General features: G+C 53.6%; 1 protein-coding gene across 1 annotated transcript in view; it reads right to left on the bottom strand.

The window, feature by feature from the left end:
- Positions 1-2,679: 2,679 nt before the first annotated feature.
- SLC6A20 (solute carrier family 6 member 20) overlaps positions 2,680-16,619 on the bottom strand; it is a 38,092-nt gene continuing 24,152 nt past the window's right edge. Inside the window, exons 6-11 of the mRNA XM_025458251.3 lie at positions 15,484-15,725; positions 14,437-14,599; positions 11,051-11,255; positions 9,098-9,257; positions 6,142-6,307; positions 2,680-3,979 (exon numbers count right to left, since the gene is read on the bottom strand). Of these exons, the coding sequence (XP_025314036.1) occupies positions 3,827-3,979; positions 6,142-6,307; positions 9,098-9,257; positions 11,051-11,255; positions 14,437-14,599; positions 15,484-15,725 (1,089 nt within the window). The 3' untranslated portion in view covers positions 2,680-3,826. The remainder of the gene's footprint in view (positions 3,980-6,141; positions 6,308-9,097; positions 9,258-11,050; positions 11,256-14,436; positions 14,600-15,483; positions 15,726-16,619) is intronic.

The following is a 16,619-nucleotide window of genomic DNA, read 5'->3' as shown; positions in this document are numbered from 1 at the left end:
CGACGGAGAGTGTTTCTCCCTGGCATCTGCCCAGAAGAGGAATTAGAAGCCAGAAATAGACAAGATAACATGAAAGCATTTTCTAAATTGGTTGTGCCATGTATATGCCTGGTGGTTCCATGTTACTACCAATGCCCGGTATGCCAAATGGGCCTAATTTTTTAATCTGGTAGGTATAAAATGGTATCTCATTCTGGCATTTCTCCAATCACTGATGACACTGAGCATCTTTTCGTAATTCTTTTTTTGGTCGTTGGTGTTCCTGTTCTGTGCCTTGTTGAGGTCTTTTTGCCTGTTTCTGTTAGACTGTCCTTTTTGATTTGTTGAGGTTCTTTATATTCTAGAGAGTAGTTCTTTGTTGGTTTATATGTGCTATATAAATCTTCTCCCAGCAGAGTATGCAGGGCAGGGCCCTCATGTTAAACAGTCTTGCTTTTTGAAGAAAATCTAAGTCCCTGGTCTGGCCCAGAAGGCCTTACTGACCTGACCCTGCCCACTCCGTGCCCACCTCCGATCACCCTCCCATTCTAACCACTGGCTCCTTTCTGCTCTCTCTCACCCCTGGGCCTTTGCACGTGCTGTTGCCTCTGCCTGGACAGATATTCCATCCTCAGAGAGCCTCCTCAACCACCTGATTGATGTGCTGCCCCTCTCACACCATCACTTGACCCATTTCTTGGCTTCTTAAAACCATCACAGTCTCTACTCCTCTCATTCATTACCCATGACCATCGCTCTTCCCTTCCAGAATGTAAGTACCCTAAAGATCAGGAATGTGTCTGTTCTGTTCAGCACCATCCCCGGCACCTACCCCGGGACTGATGTGCAACACACCAGTTGGTGATCTCAATAGAGGCTGATAACATGCAGGTAGGCGACTGTCAGGAAGTGGTTCCCATGTCAGAGACCGGTCAAGACATTCTGGTTAAGAATTTCCTATTTGTCGATGATGTTTTTGCCTTACAAGTGAATGTTTAAATCTGTTACCTATTTTTTTCTCTTCCCGTGACTAATGTCAAATAGAAACTGATGGGAGAGTTAATTCTCTGACCCAGCTTTTCTGACAATAAAGTGGAACAGCCACAAATTAATTTTTCTGCCTAACTCGTACAAAAGTCTAACACAATAGCTTGGACACACGCCCCCCCCACCCCCCCGGCCCCAGGACAATTGTGAGGGCACACTCAGGCCTGCTGCGGTTTCTTGCCTCCGCCAGAGAGAGCCCCCGAAACGGGCAGGCTGGGCAGCATGCCTCTCAGAAGAGTTGAAAAAATTTTGCATCGATTCAGAAGAGCTCACACTGTTTGACATCCAGCAAATTAAACATTATTTTTCTGATCTTTCTTAGGGAATCTGACCATCATGTGAGGGTCTTTGTCCGTTGCATCAATGTGGTTTCATTGGCTGTGTGAGGGGGAAATGTGGAAGGGGATAGAAACAAGATGCCGGGTGGAGTCTCCTTTATTTACTGTGTTTTCGGAATCAGCTTGTCTTTTTACATAATGATGGAAAATCTTGTATGAAGAAAGAGCTCTTAAAACTGCAGCCAGTACATGACCCAAAACCTATAGATGCAGTTGTTTAGGATTTTATTTATGAGGACAATTGCTAAAAACCCTGATATTTCTCTCCCAGATTTCTTAGAGCTAAGTCAAGGGCCATTATGTCTCGAGCACTAATAGAGAGCTCCCTGGAGTCCACGATCTGGCCGTGGCATCATGGTGACTGTTACGTGGACAGGGATGAAACGTCCCCTTGTCCCCCCACCCCACCCCCCAAGCCCTCCTGGTGGAGGATAGACAAACACCAGATGACCACTTCTGTGCAGCACCTGGGAAATGGTCAACCAAGAATTTTTTGAGACAGGACTTACTCCTGGTTCAAGAGGATTACCGAGAAATGTTCTGCTCTTCGTGAAGTTCACAGAAACCAGAATAAAACTGAACCAAATTTAAGTGCTCGCACGCAGGTGGTTTGAACAGGCGGCCAGGTATAGAAACATGGACATCCAGTCACTGAATAAAGCAATGATTTAGGACAACGTTGGTCTCCGTGGTCCTCAGGATACTCGGCATGTGGGTCTGAAACACCCTGCTGGTGACTGACCCCCGGGAGGGGCGGCCCATGTGGTCAGACCGTGACCGTGCCAGGGTGAGGGTGGGGGGTCCCTCTCTGTAAGGATTCAGGAACTGTGTGCCGTGTATTTGACATTGAGTGTGCCCACGGTCTCAGCCCTGATATGTAAGGTTTATCGACGCTAAACCCTCTGATGGAGAATCAGAGGACCGAGTATTAGTGGTTAGTAAATGCTGGGGCACGCATTTCAAAGGCAAGTGATTTGATTTTTTTTTTTTTTTTTTAATGTAACTGGCCATGAGGTGAAGCTAGGAAGTATTGATAAGATGGCTGTAAAAGATAGCAGAAGACCTTCCTAATGCCTGTTTTCGTTATAGAGGACATTTATAGCATGAAAAAAGTTAAAAAACCAAAACGCAAACCTCCAGCTGATGTCCTATATGAGTGTTTGTCTTCAAAAATGTTTGTACAAATCTACCCAGAGAAACTTCCCTGAATTCTGTATGCCGGTGAAGCCAGAATGTTAGGGCAGGAAGGTGCCCTCTCCACTTAGGGATGACCTTGATCTACTTATTGCCGTTAAAAAAAGACAGGAGACGTTGGCACGGTGGACTGATGCTGTATCATAAATATAGAGTCTTCAGTTCCAGGATGTTCTGTTAGAGTTATATACACTTTAGGAAACTTATGTACAAATAATTTAAAATTGATCGTAAGTGATGTTCATGGTCTTTGCTATATAAAGAGTTGGGTACCATGTCCAAATATCACATCGTCTATGGGCAAGTTAGATTTGCTTTCACCCTCCAGGTGGCTCTGGCACCTTTTCCGATGTGTAACCCCCCGGGGTAGGGTCCGTCTGCACAGACTGCTCAGGTGGTTTGGGGTTGTGAACTGTAGTTGGGAAGACTGGCCCTGGACCCAGTGTGAGAGACCTCAGATCACAGAAGTGACCCCCTTTTTATGGATCCCAACAAAGGCCTCCCCTCTGCCTGGTCAGCCAGTCCTGGAGTGAAGAACACAGCAATTGCATATTCACCATGACTCAAAAAAAAAAAAAGAGAGAGACCTGATTTTGCTCGAGTGATGTTCAGATCTGTCCTCTCAGGTGCTTTAAAACAAACAAAAAAAACCCTCTTTTCAAACTGATCTGAAAAACAATTGCCCTCGCACCTGGGTGGCTTGGTGGTTGAGCATCTGCCTTTGGCTCAGGTCGTGATCCCGGGGTCCGGGGATCAAGTCCCGCATCAGACAACCCCCAAGGAGCCTGCTTCTCCCTCTACCTGTGTCTCTGCCTCTCTCTGTCTCTCATGAATAAATAAATAAGATCTTTTAAAAAACAAAAAAACAATTGCCCTCTGATATTTTGGAATTTCTCTAGAAGAAAAAAATCGCTTTAAGTTTTATTCTGCAAAAATTATGGTCAGATTTGAGCTCACAGTGTGTCTGAGTTCTAGGACTTCCCTAGAATCAAGAAAGCAATTGTCTTCAAGACTGGCCTTGAAGAGCCTGCATCTTTGGTGACAAGGAGGCAGCACGGTGCGACCCGGGGGGAGGCAGAGGGGACCAGGGGCTGCTCTGCAGGTGGAGTGTGGGTCCCAGGGACCCTTCTTCCGCGGTTCTTCTTGGTGGACTCGGGGACGACGGGCTGAGTATTTCTGGAGTAAATAACTGCAAAAGCAGCCGAGGAGATTCCCCCTGTAAATCGTAGCCGCAGAACAGTGAGCGCGGTCTCCGGGAAGCCCAGTCCTCAGGCCACGGGGGGCGTGTCTCCCTTCCTCTTGAAGCAGCGCGTGATGAAAGTCCCCAGGGCCACCAGGGGGATGCACATGGTGGAGGAGGCCACCAGCAGTCCAATGACGGCCAGTGCGTGGGGGGGGTAATCCTTGGTCACGAGCTGACCCTGAAAGGAGAAGCTGAGCGTCAGCGCCAGGAGGCCCGGCAGGCAGAGAGCTTGGCTTGGCCGAGAGGCTGTGGGCGGCGGGACTGTCTGGGATCGGGACTGTCTGGGATCGGGCTTCCTTACGGGCCACCTGGCGCAGCAGCTCGCTGGCAGGTGTGCCGGGGAGACTAGTTCCCCTTGGCTGCTTTCTCTTCCGTGAAGTTTTCTTTTTAAATTTTATTTATTTATTCATGAGAGACACAGAGAGAGGCAGAGGGAGAAGCAGGCTCCATGCAGGGAGCCCGACGTGGGCCTCGATCCCGGGACTCCAGGATCACGTCCTGGGCTGAAGGCGGCGCTAAACCGCTGAGCCACCCGGGCGGCCCATCCATGAAATTTTCAACCAGCGCATACAGCCGCTACTTGGCTCTACGCCTGAAGAGTAACCCCAAAAACAATCAAGGGCCTTTCATTTGAGGCACCATCAGGGCACCTAAATGTAGGGGGCTAACCTTCCTTAGGCCCCTGCTGCCCAACAGAACCTTCTGGGCTGATGGAAATGTTTCCGTATCGGTGTCCAGCATGGCAGCACCCAGACACAGGTGGCTACGGAGCACACGCACACGCACTGTGGCCATGAGAGTGAAGAACTGAATTTTAAATTGTATCACGTTGTAATGAATTTCAGTGTAAATAGCCACATGTGGGTTGGCCACCATCCTAATGGCACAGCCCTAGTCTTACAAGAAGTCTTGATGGACCTCTGGATTTAGTTGGTGGATGTTTCCCTGAATGCACATGCTTTAAAGCTGATGAGAAAACGTGGCCAAGGGACACCTGGGTGGCTCAGCAGTTGAGCACCTGCCTTTGGCCCAGGGAGTGATCCTGGAGTCCTGGGATTGGGTCACACATGGGGCTCCCTGCATGGAGCCTGCTTCTCCCTCTGCCTGTGTCTCTGCCTCTCTGTCTCTGTGTCTCTCATGAATAAATAAATAAAATATTTTTTTAAAAAGTGGCCAAAAAGCCAGTAAATGTCCCCTTTCTATGCGGGAGCCACAGAACAGCTACATCCCAGGAGAGCAGGTGTTTGCTGCCAACCAAGCGTGGTTTGTAAGCCAAAACGTGGCTTAGAGTGTGGTGTGGGAACCAGCCCACAAACTTCTCGTTCCTCCCCAGTCCCTTTCTTTTGTTCTGTCCTGACCAGTCCAGAAAGTGGGAGGAAACACGTAGAAGCTGCTTTAGCAAATAGGCAGCTTCATCTTGAGTCTGTTGCATATAAGAAATAATTGGAGCCTGTATTCTATGTATCTTTTCTCATTTGACTTTTTGACTGGTTCACTGGCCTTGCATTTTATGAAAGTGTCAGGATGCTATGGATTGGGGAAGACACCCCGGCCCCCTCACCGCCACTGGAACCGGGGTGGGAGCGCCTCCAGCCACCATCAGTTGTGTGCTCACGTGGAGCTGTGTCCTTCACCCCCCTTCTCTGCACGCCACCATGCACACTGGACACTGAGGGACACGTCCTCTACCCCTGGGCAGACGAGTGCCTGCTGGCCTGAAGTGTTACTGTCCTCACAGCATAAATATTCCCCATGGGAGTGCGTCTGTGTAGGGACAGCCAGGGCTGGCCTGCAGGCCGAGGGCATCCGTGGCCGCCCTTGTTCACATAGGGATGGACACTTGCCCTTCCGGTCAGTGCACGGTGGCTGCCTGGTGCCCTGAGTGAGCCTGTTCTGTCCCAGCTGCACCCAGAGCCACAGCCACCCAGGATCTGGCCATGCAAGTGCAAGGGCAGGTCCCCTTGGACTCCTGTGGCATCCCTTCCAGGGCCCGGGCCCACGCCCTCCGGGCTCCCTCTGCCTTTCCCGAGGAGGCCTAAGTGGTCAGAGGGCCTGCGGCCGAGGAAGAGGGTGCTGCCCAGGCGGGAACCAGTCCCAGCAAGAGGCCTTCTCCTGGCCGCCGGCACAGGTCCCCTGGGAAGTTCCCGCTCTCTTTCCCAGAGCACATGTTGGAAAACTCAAAGCCCACTTGCTGCTGTCCTGGGCTGAGTAAATACCCGGGTGATGCTTCCGTGTTGAGACGAATAACCTGCCCACACCGGGGAAATGGTTCTTTGGTTTCAGAAAACTGAAAGCCGGTGCTCGAGAGCGAGCCCCGGGGGGCCCTGAGACAGAGGGTACCTGGGAGGCGTCCCAGGCTTGGTACTTCAGGGTCCCCGTGAGGATGTAGTCAGTCAGGTAGAAGACAAAGAGGCTGACGATGAGCAGCGGGCTGACGCCGGCCCAGATGACCTTCCAGTACCAGTTCAGAGTGCGGCCAGTCATGGCCTTGAGGTCACTTTCAAATCTATTTGGAAAATGGGGAGAAAGTCTGGATTATCCATGCTGTTGGGGTGAGGGGGCTTCAGCTTTCATATCCCTGTGGTCCCAGGAAGATTCTGTTCTGAGCACCATCGATGACCTCTTGGGATCCCTCCCTGGTACCTCCTGGGGAGAGGGTGAGGGCAGGGGGTGGAGGGGGGAAGGGGTGAGGCCGCCGCAGAGCAGTGGAGCAAGGCAATGAACCACCCCATAGTTAGGGGGACGTCCGAAGAGATCTTCCCGGTGCTAGAGGAAGGCGCTGGTGTAGACCAGGGGGCGGCTCCCAGCGGCGGCAGGAAGAAACAGCAATGCGGGACATTTATCAAGCCAGCATCAACTCTGGGGAGGAGGGTGCCCAAGCTCTGCCCCCCCTCCTCCGTCCTGGTATCAGCGACTCTATACTGCACATAAAAATGCCTCCAGAGGGGAATCTCTTTTGTACCCTGGAACCAGAGCGGGTTTGCTGGGGCAGAGGGGAGAGCCAAACCCAGGAGCAAAGCACTTTGGGCCTGGCCCGTTGTGGCGGGCACAGAGAAGCCAGAGCAGCGGTCCCCAAAGGTGGCTGCCCGCAGACACCGCTGTGATGGCCATCGTGTCTGCGGAATGTGTCTTTTTCTTCCCTTTAAACGGAGTCTCTTCCTTAAATTTAGCAATAGTGCAACAGCATCGATTTTACCGTGGGTGTGACAAGTTACTCATGCTGATACAGACACAAGGAAGTATGGAAAGTATCTTCAGCACTTCGGGAGATGCCCACCCAGCCATCATCCCATTTAACAGCAGAAGGCATCAAGGCCCCAGGCTGTGAGGTGACTTGCCCGAGGGCACCCAGGGTAGTTTTAGGCCCAGACCCAGGCCTAAAACCCAGGTTGGTGTACTGCCTCCCGTCCAGGGTCTTGAAACTGCCCCCGAGGTGCTCTGGCCTTGGAGAGGGGTGGGGGTGGGGCGGGGTGAGCCTGTCACCAGCTGCAACCACAGCCACCTGCCACACTTCGGCCTGTTTGCATGTCCTGAGTTCCCGCAGAAGCCTGCAGCTTGTCACCTGCTCCCATGCTGCAGCTGACCTGGCTGGCCCCTGGGTTCCAGGCCATGAAGGCTCATGTCCTTCGTGTGAATACCTGAGATTTTCAAGATTACACGTGGCAGAAAGGGCTGGGGTTCTCTGTCCCTTCACATCCTCTGCCCCCCACTTTGCTGGATAGAGAAGGTTGGGAAGAGCGAGCTGGCTGGGGGTGGGAGGGGTGGGGGGGAGGTGACATGGCACTGTTGCTAGGTGTCACTAGATGGCGCTGTCCCCTGGGCAAGCAGAGAGAACCGCTACAAATTATACCCCATTCTTTGAGATTCACAATTGTCTTCAAGGCTCCAAGAAGTCCAATAGGAAAGAAATCTTTGCTTTAACTTATTATGTCCTGAAATTATTTGATCATAGGAGTCCCTTGGTGTGACAGGAGACCCCAGGGCTTCCCGGACACAGTGGGGAAACGTGGCTCAAGGGGTCTGGTTTCTGGAGTCATGGCTTGTCCTCCCCACCCCCAACCCCTCCAAACCAGTTTGGAGGATGGGAAAAGATGGAGGATGGGGGGCACACCTTGACACACCTTTGTAATCGGCTCACATCTGAGCAGTGCTTCCCAAAGTGCAGTGTGCCTTGGATCCCTCACGTGTTAAAACGTCGGATCTGATTCAGTGGGCCTGGGTGGGCCCCAGATCTCACGTTTTAAACAAGCTCCCTGGAGGCGCCTGGGTGGCTCAGTGGTTGAGCATCTGCCTTTGGCTCAGGTCGTGATCCCAGGGTCTGGGGATCGAGTCTCCCATCAGGCTTTCTGCATGGAGCTTGCTTCTCCCTCTGCCTACGTCTCTGCCTCTGTCTCTCATGAATAATAAAATATTTAAAAATAAATAAACAAGCTCCCTGATACCACTGAGGCTGCTACTCTGGGACCACACCTGCAGTAGCAAGGCTCTCTAGACCCGCGGTTGTCAGACTGAGGTCCCCTGACTCCGCTGGGAACTTGTTACCAGCATGAGTCCTTGGGCAGCTCTCTGCACCTAGGTGATCAGAAGCCCTGGCGTGAGGCCCAGCAGGTCAGAACCGACCGTCCACACTCAGGTTTGGAGTCTGCTCTAGACCAGGGGTCTCAGCCCCACCGCACCTGCCATCGCCTGGGGAGATTTAAAACATTCCAGGGCTGGGATGGAGAACCTGACATCCTGAATCTGCAGCACTTTCTAGGGTGTAAGTTATGCACTGGACTTTGGTCAGCGCGCTCGAAAAATACTGATGTTCACGGATGATCAGAGTGTCTCGTGCCTGGAGGCACGGTTCCCTGCCCGGGTAAGCCGCTGGGGTCCAGCAGGGTCCACGGGCGAATATCCTATAACAAAAAGTAAAAATACAGGAAGTGGAGAGAGGAGGTATGAGCGGAGGGTGGGACGAAGGAAGAGAACCAGCCGCGCACAGGGACAAGCAATGCCAAGCTGGAAGCTGGAAGCCAGGGGTGGAGGGCCTGCGGGAAGGGGCGTGGCCTCCGTGGGGGCGTGGCCCAGGGGCGTGGCGGGGCCCAACAGGGGCGTGGCCTCAGCGGGGCGTGGCCCATCAGGGGCGGGGCCTCAGTGGGGCGGGGCCTCCACGGGGCGTAGCCCCAGCGGGGGCGTGGTCCGGCGGGGCCTCCGTGGGGCGTGGCCCAAGCAGGGGCGGGGCTAGTCGGGGGCGTGGTCCGAGGGGGCGTGGCCTCCGCGTGGGCGGGGCCAGCGGGGGGCGGGGCCTCCTCACCTCCTCAGCCCGTACACGTAGCACACAGCGATGGTCTCCACCAGGACGATGAGCAGCAGGGACAGTGTGGCAGCGTAGTCATTGAATATGTCGAACCAGTAGTTGCCGGCCTCCATGGTGAACACCAAGCCGATGACACAGTTGACGAGGCACACCAGACCTGGGGCCGCAAGAGCACGCGCTCACCAGCCTGAGACGCCCACCCGTCCGTCCAGCTTCCTCTGCGGCAGCAGAGCCGCGGACCCCAGGGGGACTGTGCCGGGGACCGGCCTCCCTGCCCGTGTGTGCCACAGGTGCGTGGGTTCAGGGACGCCAAAGGTGTCCCCGAGGAGGGGTGTCTGCACAAGTCGCTGATGTCAACTCAGGGAGCTGTCCTGCATGCAGGGGGCGTGGAACTCAGTGGAAAAGAGAAAGTTGTGGGCACTGCTGTCTGGGGGGTAAGGGGGGTCCCACCCAGCCTGTTTGCCCCAACAAATCAGCCCCTGAGCTCACAGATTTGCACTGGCGGGGCACCCCTCCCAGGACTTCCTAGGGAGGACTCACACCTGGCCAGAGAGGGAGTAGGGAGGGGAGGGGAAGATAGGAATGTTTACCCAGCTCCCGCTACTGTGCCCCAGGCACACGGCAGACATTGGATCTGATAGTCTGGGGAGCCCCCTTTCACAGCTGGGGAAGCCAAGGCCCAGAGATATGGAGTAACTTTCCCCACATCCCACAGCATGCAAGTGGTGGAGTCGGGATTCAGACAGAGGCCCCTGTGCCTCCAGAACTGAGGTTCTTGTCCCAGTCTCCTTTGGCTGACTCCGCCCTGGGGACCCCATGAAGTTTTTGACTCGGAAGCTCGCACCTGCCCTTCCCAGCGCCAAACCATATACCACCAGTCACCAAACCCCAGTGCCATCTTGAGAGGACACACAAGGAGAAGGGGCTACATGCTGGACACACACGTCACACGCACACGTCATGCGGCTACAGAGGCCAGGCGCAGGGAGGGATGCTCAGCACTAGAGGGTTCTGACAAAGGGTGGGCAGCTCCACCTGGGTGGTCGGGATTTTAAGGGGATGGGATGAGAACTGGGTGGGATCCGAGAGCTGGGAGAAGGGATGTCCTAGATGCAGTGGGATGGCGTCATCATGGGCAGGGGTGGGGGCTACAAGGTCCCCCAGACACAGCCAGGAAGGATGGCGCAGATGGATGGTGGAGTGAAGAAGGGAGGAGGGGTGATTAGAAAAAAATAGGTCCTTCCCTAAGAACGCCCCCACCCCACCCCACCCGCCCCCCGCAGCAGAATGGGAAGGTGCATGGTGGTGGGTGGTCTTACAGGGGATCATTTATCACACAGGCAGGAAAGGGACAGACTCGCAGCCAGTTGCCACAACAGGGTGAACTGCACAGAGTTTGGTGAAGACGAGATACAAGGAGCACAGATGGTGTGATTTCATTTATAGGAAGTTCAAGAGTGGGAAAAAACAATCCTAAATGGTAGCAGTCAGAGAGAGGTGGTTTTGGGGACAGAGGTCAGCGTATGGACCAGGAAAGGGTGGCAAGGGGCTCTCAGGGGCGGTGGGGATGCTCTGTATCTTGACTTGGGTGGTGGTTACTTGGGTAGAAACCTGTAAAACTCATTGAGTTTGTGTTTAAGCAATGTACACATGATAATTGTACACTTCAATTAAAACAAAGACAAAAAAGCAGGTCCTCTCCTAGCCTGAAGAGTTCTGAGCACCACGTTGGTGACTTTGCCCTTTCCCATGGCTGGAATGGAGAAGCAGAGGCAAGGGCGAGTCACACAGACCAGGTCCTTGATGGCCCGGAGGAGGAGAGACCATGGCAGGACCTCTGGGAGGTTGGCACGTCGACGAGCACAGGGTCCTGTGGCAGCTCGCCCATCAGCTGGCGCCCCACGCCCGGCCCTCCCGGATCCAGCCTCCTCCACGGATTGGCCCACTCACCGGAGATGGCCTCCTTGGGCAGGTGACGGGAGATGACCTTGCTGTCGGTCAGAGGCGTGAGGATGGCCGCCGTGTTCCCCAGCATGCTCCCAATGCCCAGCATCAGCAGCATCAAGAAGTAGAGCACCGACCATAGCTGCGACACCTCCATGTTTTTAATGGCCTCAGTGTAGACGATAAAAGACAGGCCAGTGCCCTGGACTGCCTGCCCATGGTAAGAAGACACCGGTTACACACCCAAGGGACGTAGGACTCCTCAAGCACACCCGATGCTAAGCAATTTGGGGGACCCTGGAAGTGGCCATGAGAAGCCACATTCTGAGGTTGGCTTTGCCATCTGCAGCCCGGCCCCTCAGGCTTAGTGGGGCTGGATAGAAGTGGGACCCGTCAGGAGTCCGTGTTGGCAAATGTTCCAAGTCATCTTGGAGTACTGAGCTCCTCTCTCCAGCTCCAACTCACATATGTTCTGGATGAAATACAATAAAACAAGGTTTGGATCATTTCTGCTTCCAGTGTCATGACCACCTAGGTGTTCTGAGTCCTCAGTGGCTGGGAGCCGAGGTGGGCAGGTGGAACCAGAGCAATGGGAGCCAGAATAGTGGGGAGCTGGCCTGGCCAGCGGGCAACCAAAATGACAGGATTGCTCGGTGGCCAGATCCCTGCAGCGATAGCACTGTTGTGGGGATACTGAACTGTGGAAACAGAGCTTGGAGCTCCTGCTTAATGACATACCCTCAAGAGGGATGAAAGAGGTCTTGGGTTCGAGGGTGCCCCCTGGCTATCAGCAGCAGAAGCAAACCCTCCCTGGGGCAAAGCTCCCTTAATTTAGACCTGTAGGACCATCAGAGATGATCAAGCAGTGAGCTTGCAAACAGATGTATAAACCCCAAGATCGGACGCCTGGGTGGCTCAATAATTGAGCATCTGCCTCTGGCTCAGGTTGTGATCCCGAGGTCTGGGATTGAGTCCCACATCGGGCTCCCTGCGGGGAGCCTACTTCTTCCTCTGCCTATGTCTCTGCCTCTCTTTCTGGGTGTCTCATGAATAAATGAACTCTTAAAAAAAAAAAAAAAAAACGACCCACAGGAAGACAAGCCACTGAGTAAAAAGAGTCAGCAGGAATAATTCCCCCAGAATGGCAGAGGTTGGATTGGCAGATTCAGAACATAAGTCAGCTCTGTGGCATACTGATGAGCACAGTGGGATTCTCCAGCTCTGGGTGCAGACATCAGGGGTGATCATTTGTAGAGAATTCACAAACGGTAACAAAACCTGCTAACGTTGGCTTGCTTTTTATCATTATTATGAGCCCACACATCCTCCACAATGTCAGGGATAGCTATGTGTACGACACTTCCAAAGACACAAAAGGCAAAATTGCCAAGATAAACATATCAGAAGAAGCTACTAGAATGAAAAGCAAATTTGAGGGAGAAAAAAATCGTGTCCAACAAATTACTGAACCAAAAGGCTCCACCGGCAGCTAAATACCACTTGCAGCTGAAAAGAAAATTAGTGATCTGGGAGGTGTATCCCAGGAATGAATCCATAATGAAGAAAAGAAAAGAAGGTGGGAAAACATAAAAGAGAAATGAGGGGACATGCAGGGAGGGATGAGAAGATGTAGAAGGAACTCTGGACAGAGAAGAGAGACAGAAGTATAGGTGACGAGTAAGAGGTAACAGGTATTAATTTCCCAGAACTGGTAAGATACACGGATCCGTGGATCCAGGAAGCCCAACCATGCCCAAACCCACATTGCATAAATAAAAATACACTCGTGCTTAGATAGCAGAGGGCAGAGTCCAAGGAAAGGGGACAGAGAAATCAGAGAGAGCGCTGAAAGCCAGAGGGCTTTGAAGAAGGACAGGACATTATAAGAGCCTCCATGGAAGCCAGAATCACATGGCAAATATCTCCGAAGTGTGGAGAGAAGATCACTGTGAACCTGGAATGTTCTATGTAGGAGAAACTGTCTTTAAAAAGAGGGGCTGAATATAGACATTTGCATATAGACAAAACCTGAGGCAATGCATCATCAAGGAGCAGGTGCCGTGCACCGGGAACTAATATAGCACTATATGCTAATTATACTGGAATTAAAATTAAAAGAAAAAAAAAACCTGCTATAAAGGGATGCATTTTAAGGGAGGATAAAAAATCCCAGAAGATGTCTGGGTGCCAAAGGAAATGGTGAGCAAGTAAAATGGCAAACGTGCAGGGAAGGGTAGACACAGTCGTATGAAACGACACCTGGGGCAGCCTGGGTGGCTCAGCGGTTCAGCGCCACCTTCGGCCCAGGGCGTGATCCTGGAGACCGGGGATCAAGTCCCACGTCGGGCTCCCTGCATGGAGCCTGCTTCTCCCTCTGCCTGTGTCTCTGCCTCTCTCTGTGTGTCTCTCATGAATAAATAAATAAAATTTAAAAACAGCAACAACAACATTTGTATCCAGCTTACAGGCTCAAAAGGACAGAGCCGGACACAGACGGTATTTGAAACCAGAGGGATGAGATGAACGTGCTCTACAGTCCTTGTTCTGTTTGGGTGGGACGTCAAGATCTTGTTGAACCTCAGGTGTTGTTAAGTTAAATGTGCATGGGACAAATTCGAGAGAAGAAATTCGCTAGATCAGCTCCAAATAGCAGAGAATAAAGCAGCAGGGCGGGGAGGGGGCAGGGGGAACAGAGGGTAAAAACAGGAACAAACGTATAACAAGACAGTCTGAATAAATCAGCAACCACATAATCCTTGGACACTGAGCCAAGCTCAGATGTAAGTGCGGAAAACTCTCAGGGGCCCTAAACAAAAAGGAATTTTGAAATGAAAACACCCACCAGGAGCTGAGGCCCCAAGGGGAGGGATTGAGGCCTCAGAGGCGGGGGCTAGGGGTCAGGCCGGTGTGCACGCAGTTGGCTGCCTACTGCATGCAATGAGCTGATCAATGACAGGGATGCCAACCGAATGCCCGAGAAGGTGGCCCATACTGACAGGTGCTGGTAGACAAGCCACAGGAGAAGGAGCTCCGGGCCCCTATGTTACCAGTTGCTGTGCTTTAAGCTGTTTAGCTACACACTTGGCTGAGGAACCAGACACCGCTCGCCACGGCTTCGACAAGAACGCACGTGATCCCAGCATGAAGGCCACAGAAGCAGCTACAGGCCGGGGGTCCTCGACTACGGCACCCACTGACCCAGTCACTTGCAAAGAAGCTGCTGCTACATCGCATGAAAAGCATCTGGGAAATAACACATGGGTTTAACACTAAGGCTGCCTCGAGAATCTTCCTTGGCTTGTGCTTTGTTGTGGGAGGCTCTCAAAGGTCCCTGTGGGCGGCTCTCCGCGGAGCGCGGAGCGAAGCAAGCCGAGACCCCGCCCGCGCCTTACCGTGGCCAGCTCTGATTGCAAGCTGCAGTTTTTAATTTGTGGGAGCACCTCGCTGTATTTGCTGGGGAAGGCAGACGCCAGGTAGCTCTTCACCTGCTCCAGGTTGCTGGGTGTCAAAAAGCCATCTTCAAGGTCAAAAGAATTGGTCAGCAGCAGAATCACCCTACAGAGCAGAGCACCAGATGGACCTTCGCTGGTTAGCAAGGCCTTTGTCACTGAACCCCTTCGAAGCCTGGATGCCGGGGGTTCCTCCCCATCCGATGGGGCGAGGTCTCTCCAGCAAAGGGAATCTGTTGATCGGTAACCTTTAAAGTCTGGGGTGATTTTGAACGGCTTTGGAAGAGACTCGAGCAGGACCAGAAATGAGAAACCAACCCGCACCCCTCAGCCACCTTCACCTCTGGGCCGACACTGTCCCAACAGAATGTGATGGGGGGGATGCCCTACCCCCGCGCCGTCCTGTGGGGCCCCCAGGGACCCATGAGCGCTTGAATTGGTGAGTCTCACCGAGAAAACCACTTGAGTTCATTTACATTTAAATGGAAATCAGTTTCAACAAAAATTTAATTCATCGACTTAACTAAGATCACAACTGCTTCGATTCATTAAAATTGAATCAACGAATTTAATGAAGTGAATTTTTAAAGATTCACTTCATGATGTCAGTCAATCTCCATTTAAATCTGTAGGTAGCCACTTGTGGCCAGTGACTCACTCCCGTGTGGGACAGTGATGGACATGGATGAGGTTTGTCGAGTTTTGGGTAAGGGGGGGCAGGGAGTGAGTTCTGGGACCTCCATGGCTCACCCAGAGAGCACTTGATGGGCTAGAAGAAACTACGTACGGTTTGTCTGTTGAACTGCCCTCAGTCCCCAGGCTGGGTGCCCGGGTTGGGGCCCCAGGTGGAGGGCTGTGAAGCTGGTGGCCTTTGCCCCTGCCCCCTTGCCTTCCCGGCACCCATCTCTTCCCAGGCAGACCTGGGAGCTTGGGGGAACGCACCCCCCAACCTGAGGCCCAGGGCTCCTGGGGTGGCTGGGCTGGGCTTACTTGTCCAGGCAGCTCTCGTAGTTGAAGGTGGCTTTGAAGCCATAGATGGAGAAGGTCACGATGCTGGCGAAGATGGAGGTGGAGCTGTTGATGAGGGACACGATGATGGCGTGCTTCTGGCAGTTGTTGGACGGCTGGTTGTAGCTGGCGAAGGCGATCAGGCTGCCGAAGCCCAGGCCCAGGGAGAAGAAGATCTGGGTGGCCGCGTTGATCCAGGCCTTGGGGTTGGCCAGCTGCTCCAACTGCAAGCCCACAGGGGACGGGGCCAGTGAGCCACCTCTGTGACCGACGGGCAGGGGCAGGAGGTGCAGAAAGGGGACCGAGAGGGCGTGCCAGGGGCCTGGGGCCACAGCCCAGCTCTCCTGGTCCGCTCCCCAGCAGCTGAAGCGCACGCATCACTCAGGCCCGATGCTCCCCAGCGCCTTTCCCAGCCGACGTGTGCAATTGCAAGAAGCGGAGTGAAGTCATTTAAACGGGTGCCGAGCCCCTGACCGTGAGCAGCGGGCCTGCGCCTGGAGGGACGGAGGTGGTGCGGCCTGCTCTGGAGGTCTCGGTCTGGGTTGATGCTGGGGGCCATGTGGAATGTGGGGAGCATTCGGGGTGGGGGGGTGCTGCCCCCACAGCCATTTTGTTTCTAGGGGTCGGATTTGCTAAATGAAGAGCTCCTTTGTCCCAAAGGCAACAGTGCCCCCGCCTCCGTCTCCACACCCCCTGCTGCTGGATGAGCGTTGGCTGTGGGGTGCCGGGGAGCACAGAATACCCTGCGGTGTGTGGATTCTTCCCTGTAGGGAAGGGGTACGTGGAGGTGCACAGCCAGGAAAGACAGGTGGTTGGGGGATGAATCATGTAGTCCACAGGCTGCCAGGAGGGTGCGAGCGGAGAGTGGATGGGCCAGGAGACCAGACTTGAGGCTGTGGTAGTGGTCGGTTGGGGCTCAGGGAGGACAACGGAGGAGGAGTCAACAAAAGAGTCAGTGCCCCAGAATGAACGGGGTTTGGGGCCGGCCTGGTTGAGGAGGTCACCCAGCGCCCATGGGCAATCTCTGCTGCCCCAGCCTGGTGGGCTCCCACCCACCTCCCAGGGTCTTCCCCTCTTTCCACCCATCCTGGAATATGGCAGGTCCCCTTCCCTCCAGC

Source organism: Canis lupus, chromosome 20 (genome assembly GCF_003254725.2).
Source record: "Canis lupus dingo isolate Sandy chromosome 20, ASM325472v2, whole genome shotgun sequence".
In the NCBI taxonomy this organism is placed as follows: domain Eukaryota; kingdom Metazoa; phylum Chordata; class Mammalia; order Carnivora; family Canidae; genus Canis; species Canis lupus.
Note: the sequence above shows the minus strand (reverse complement) of the source record. Positions and strands in the feature narration are given on the sequence as shown.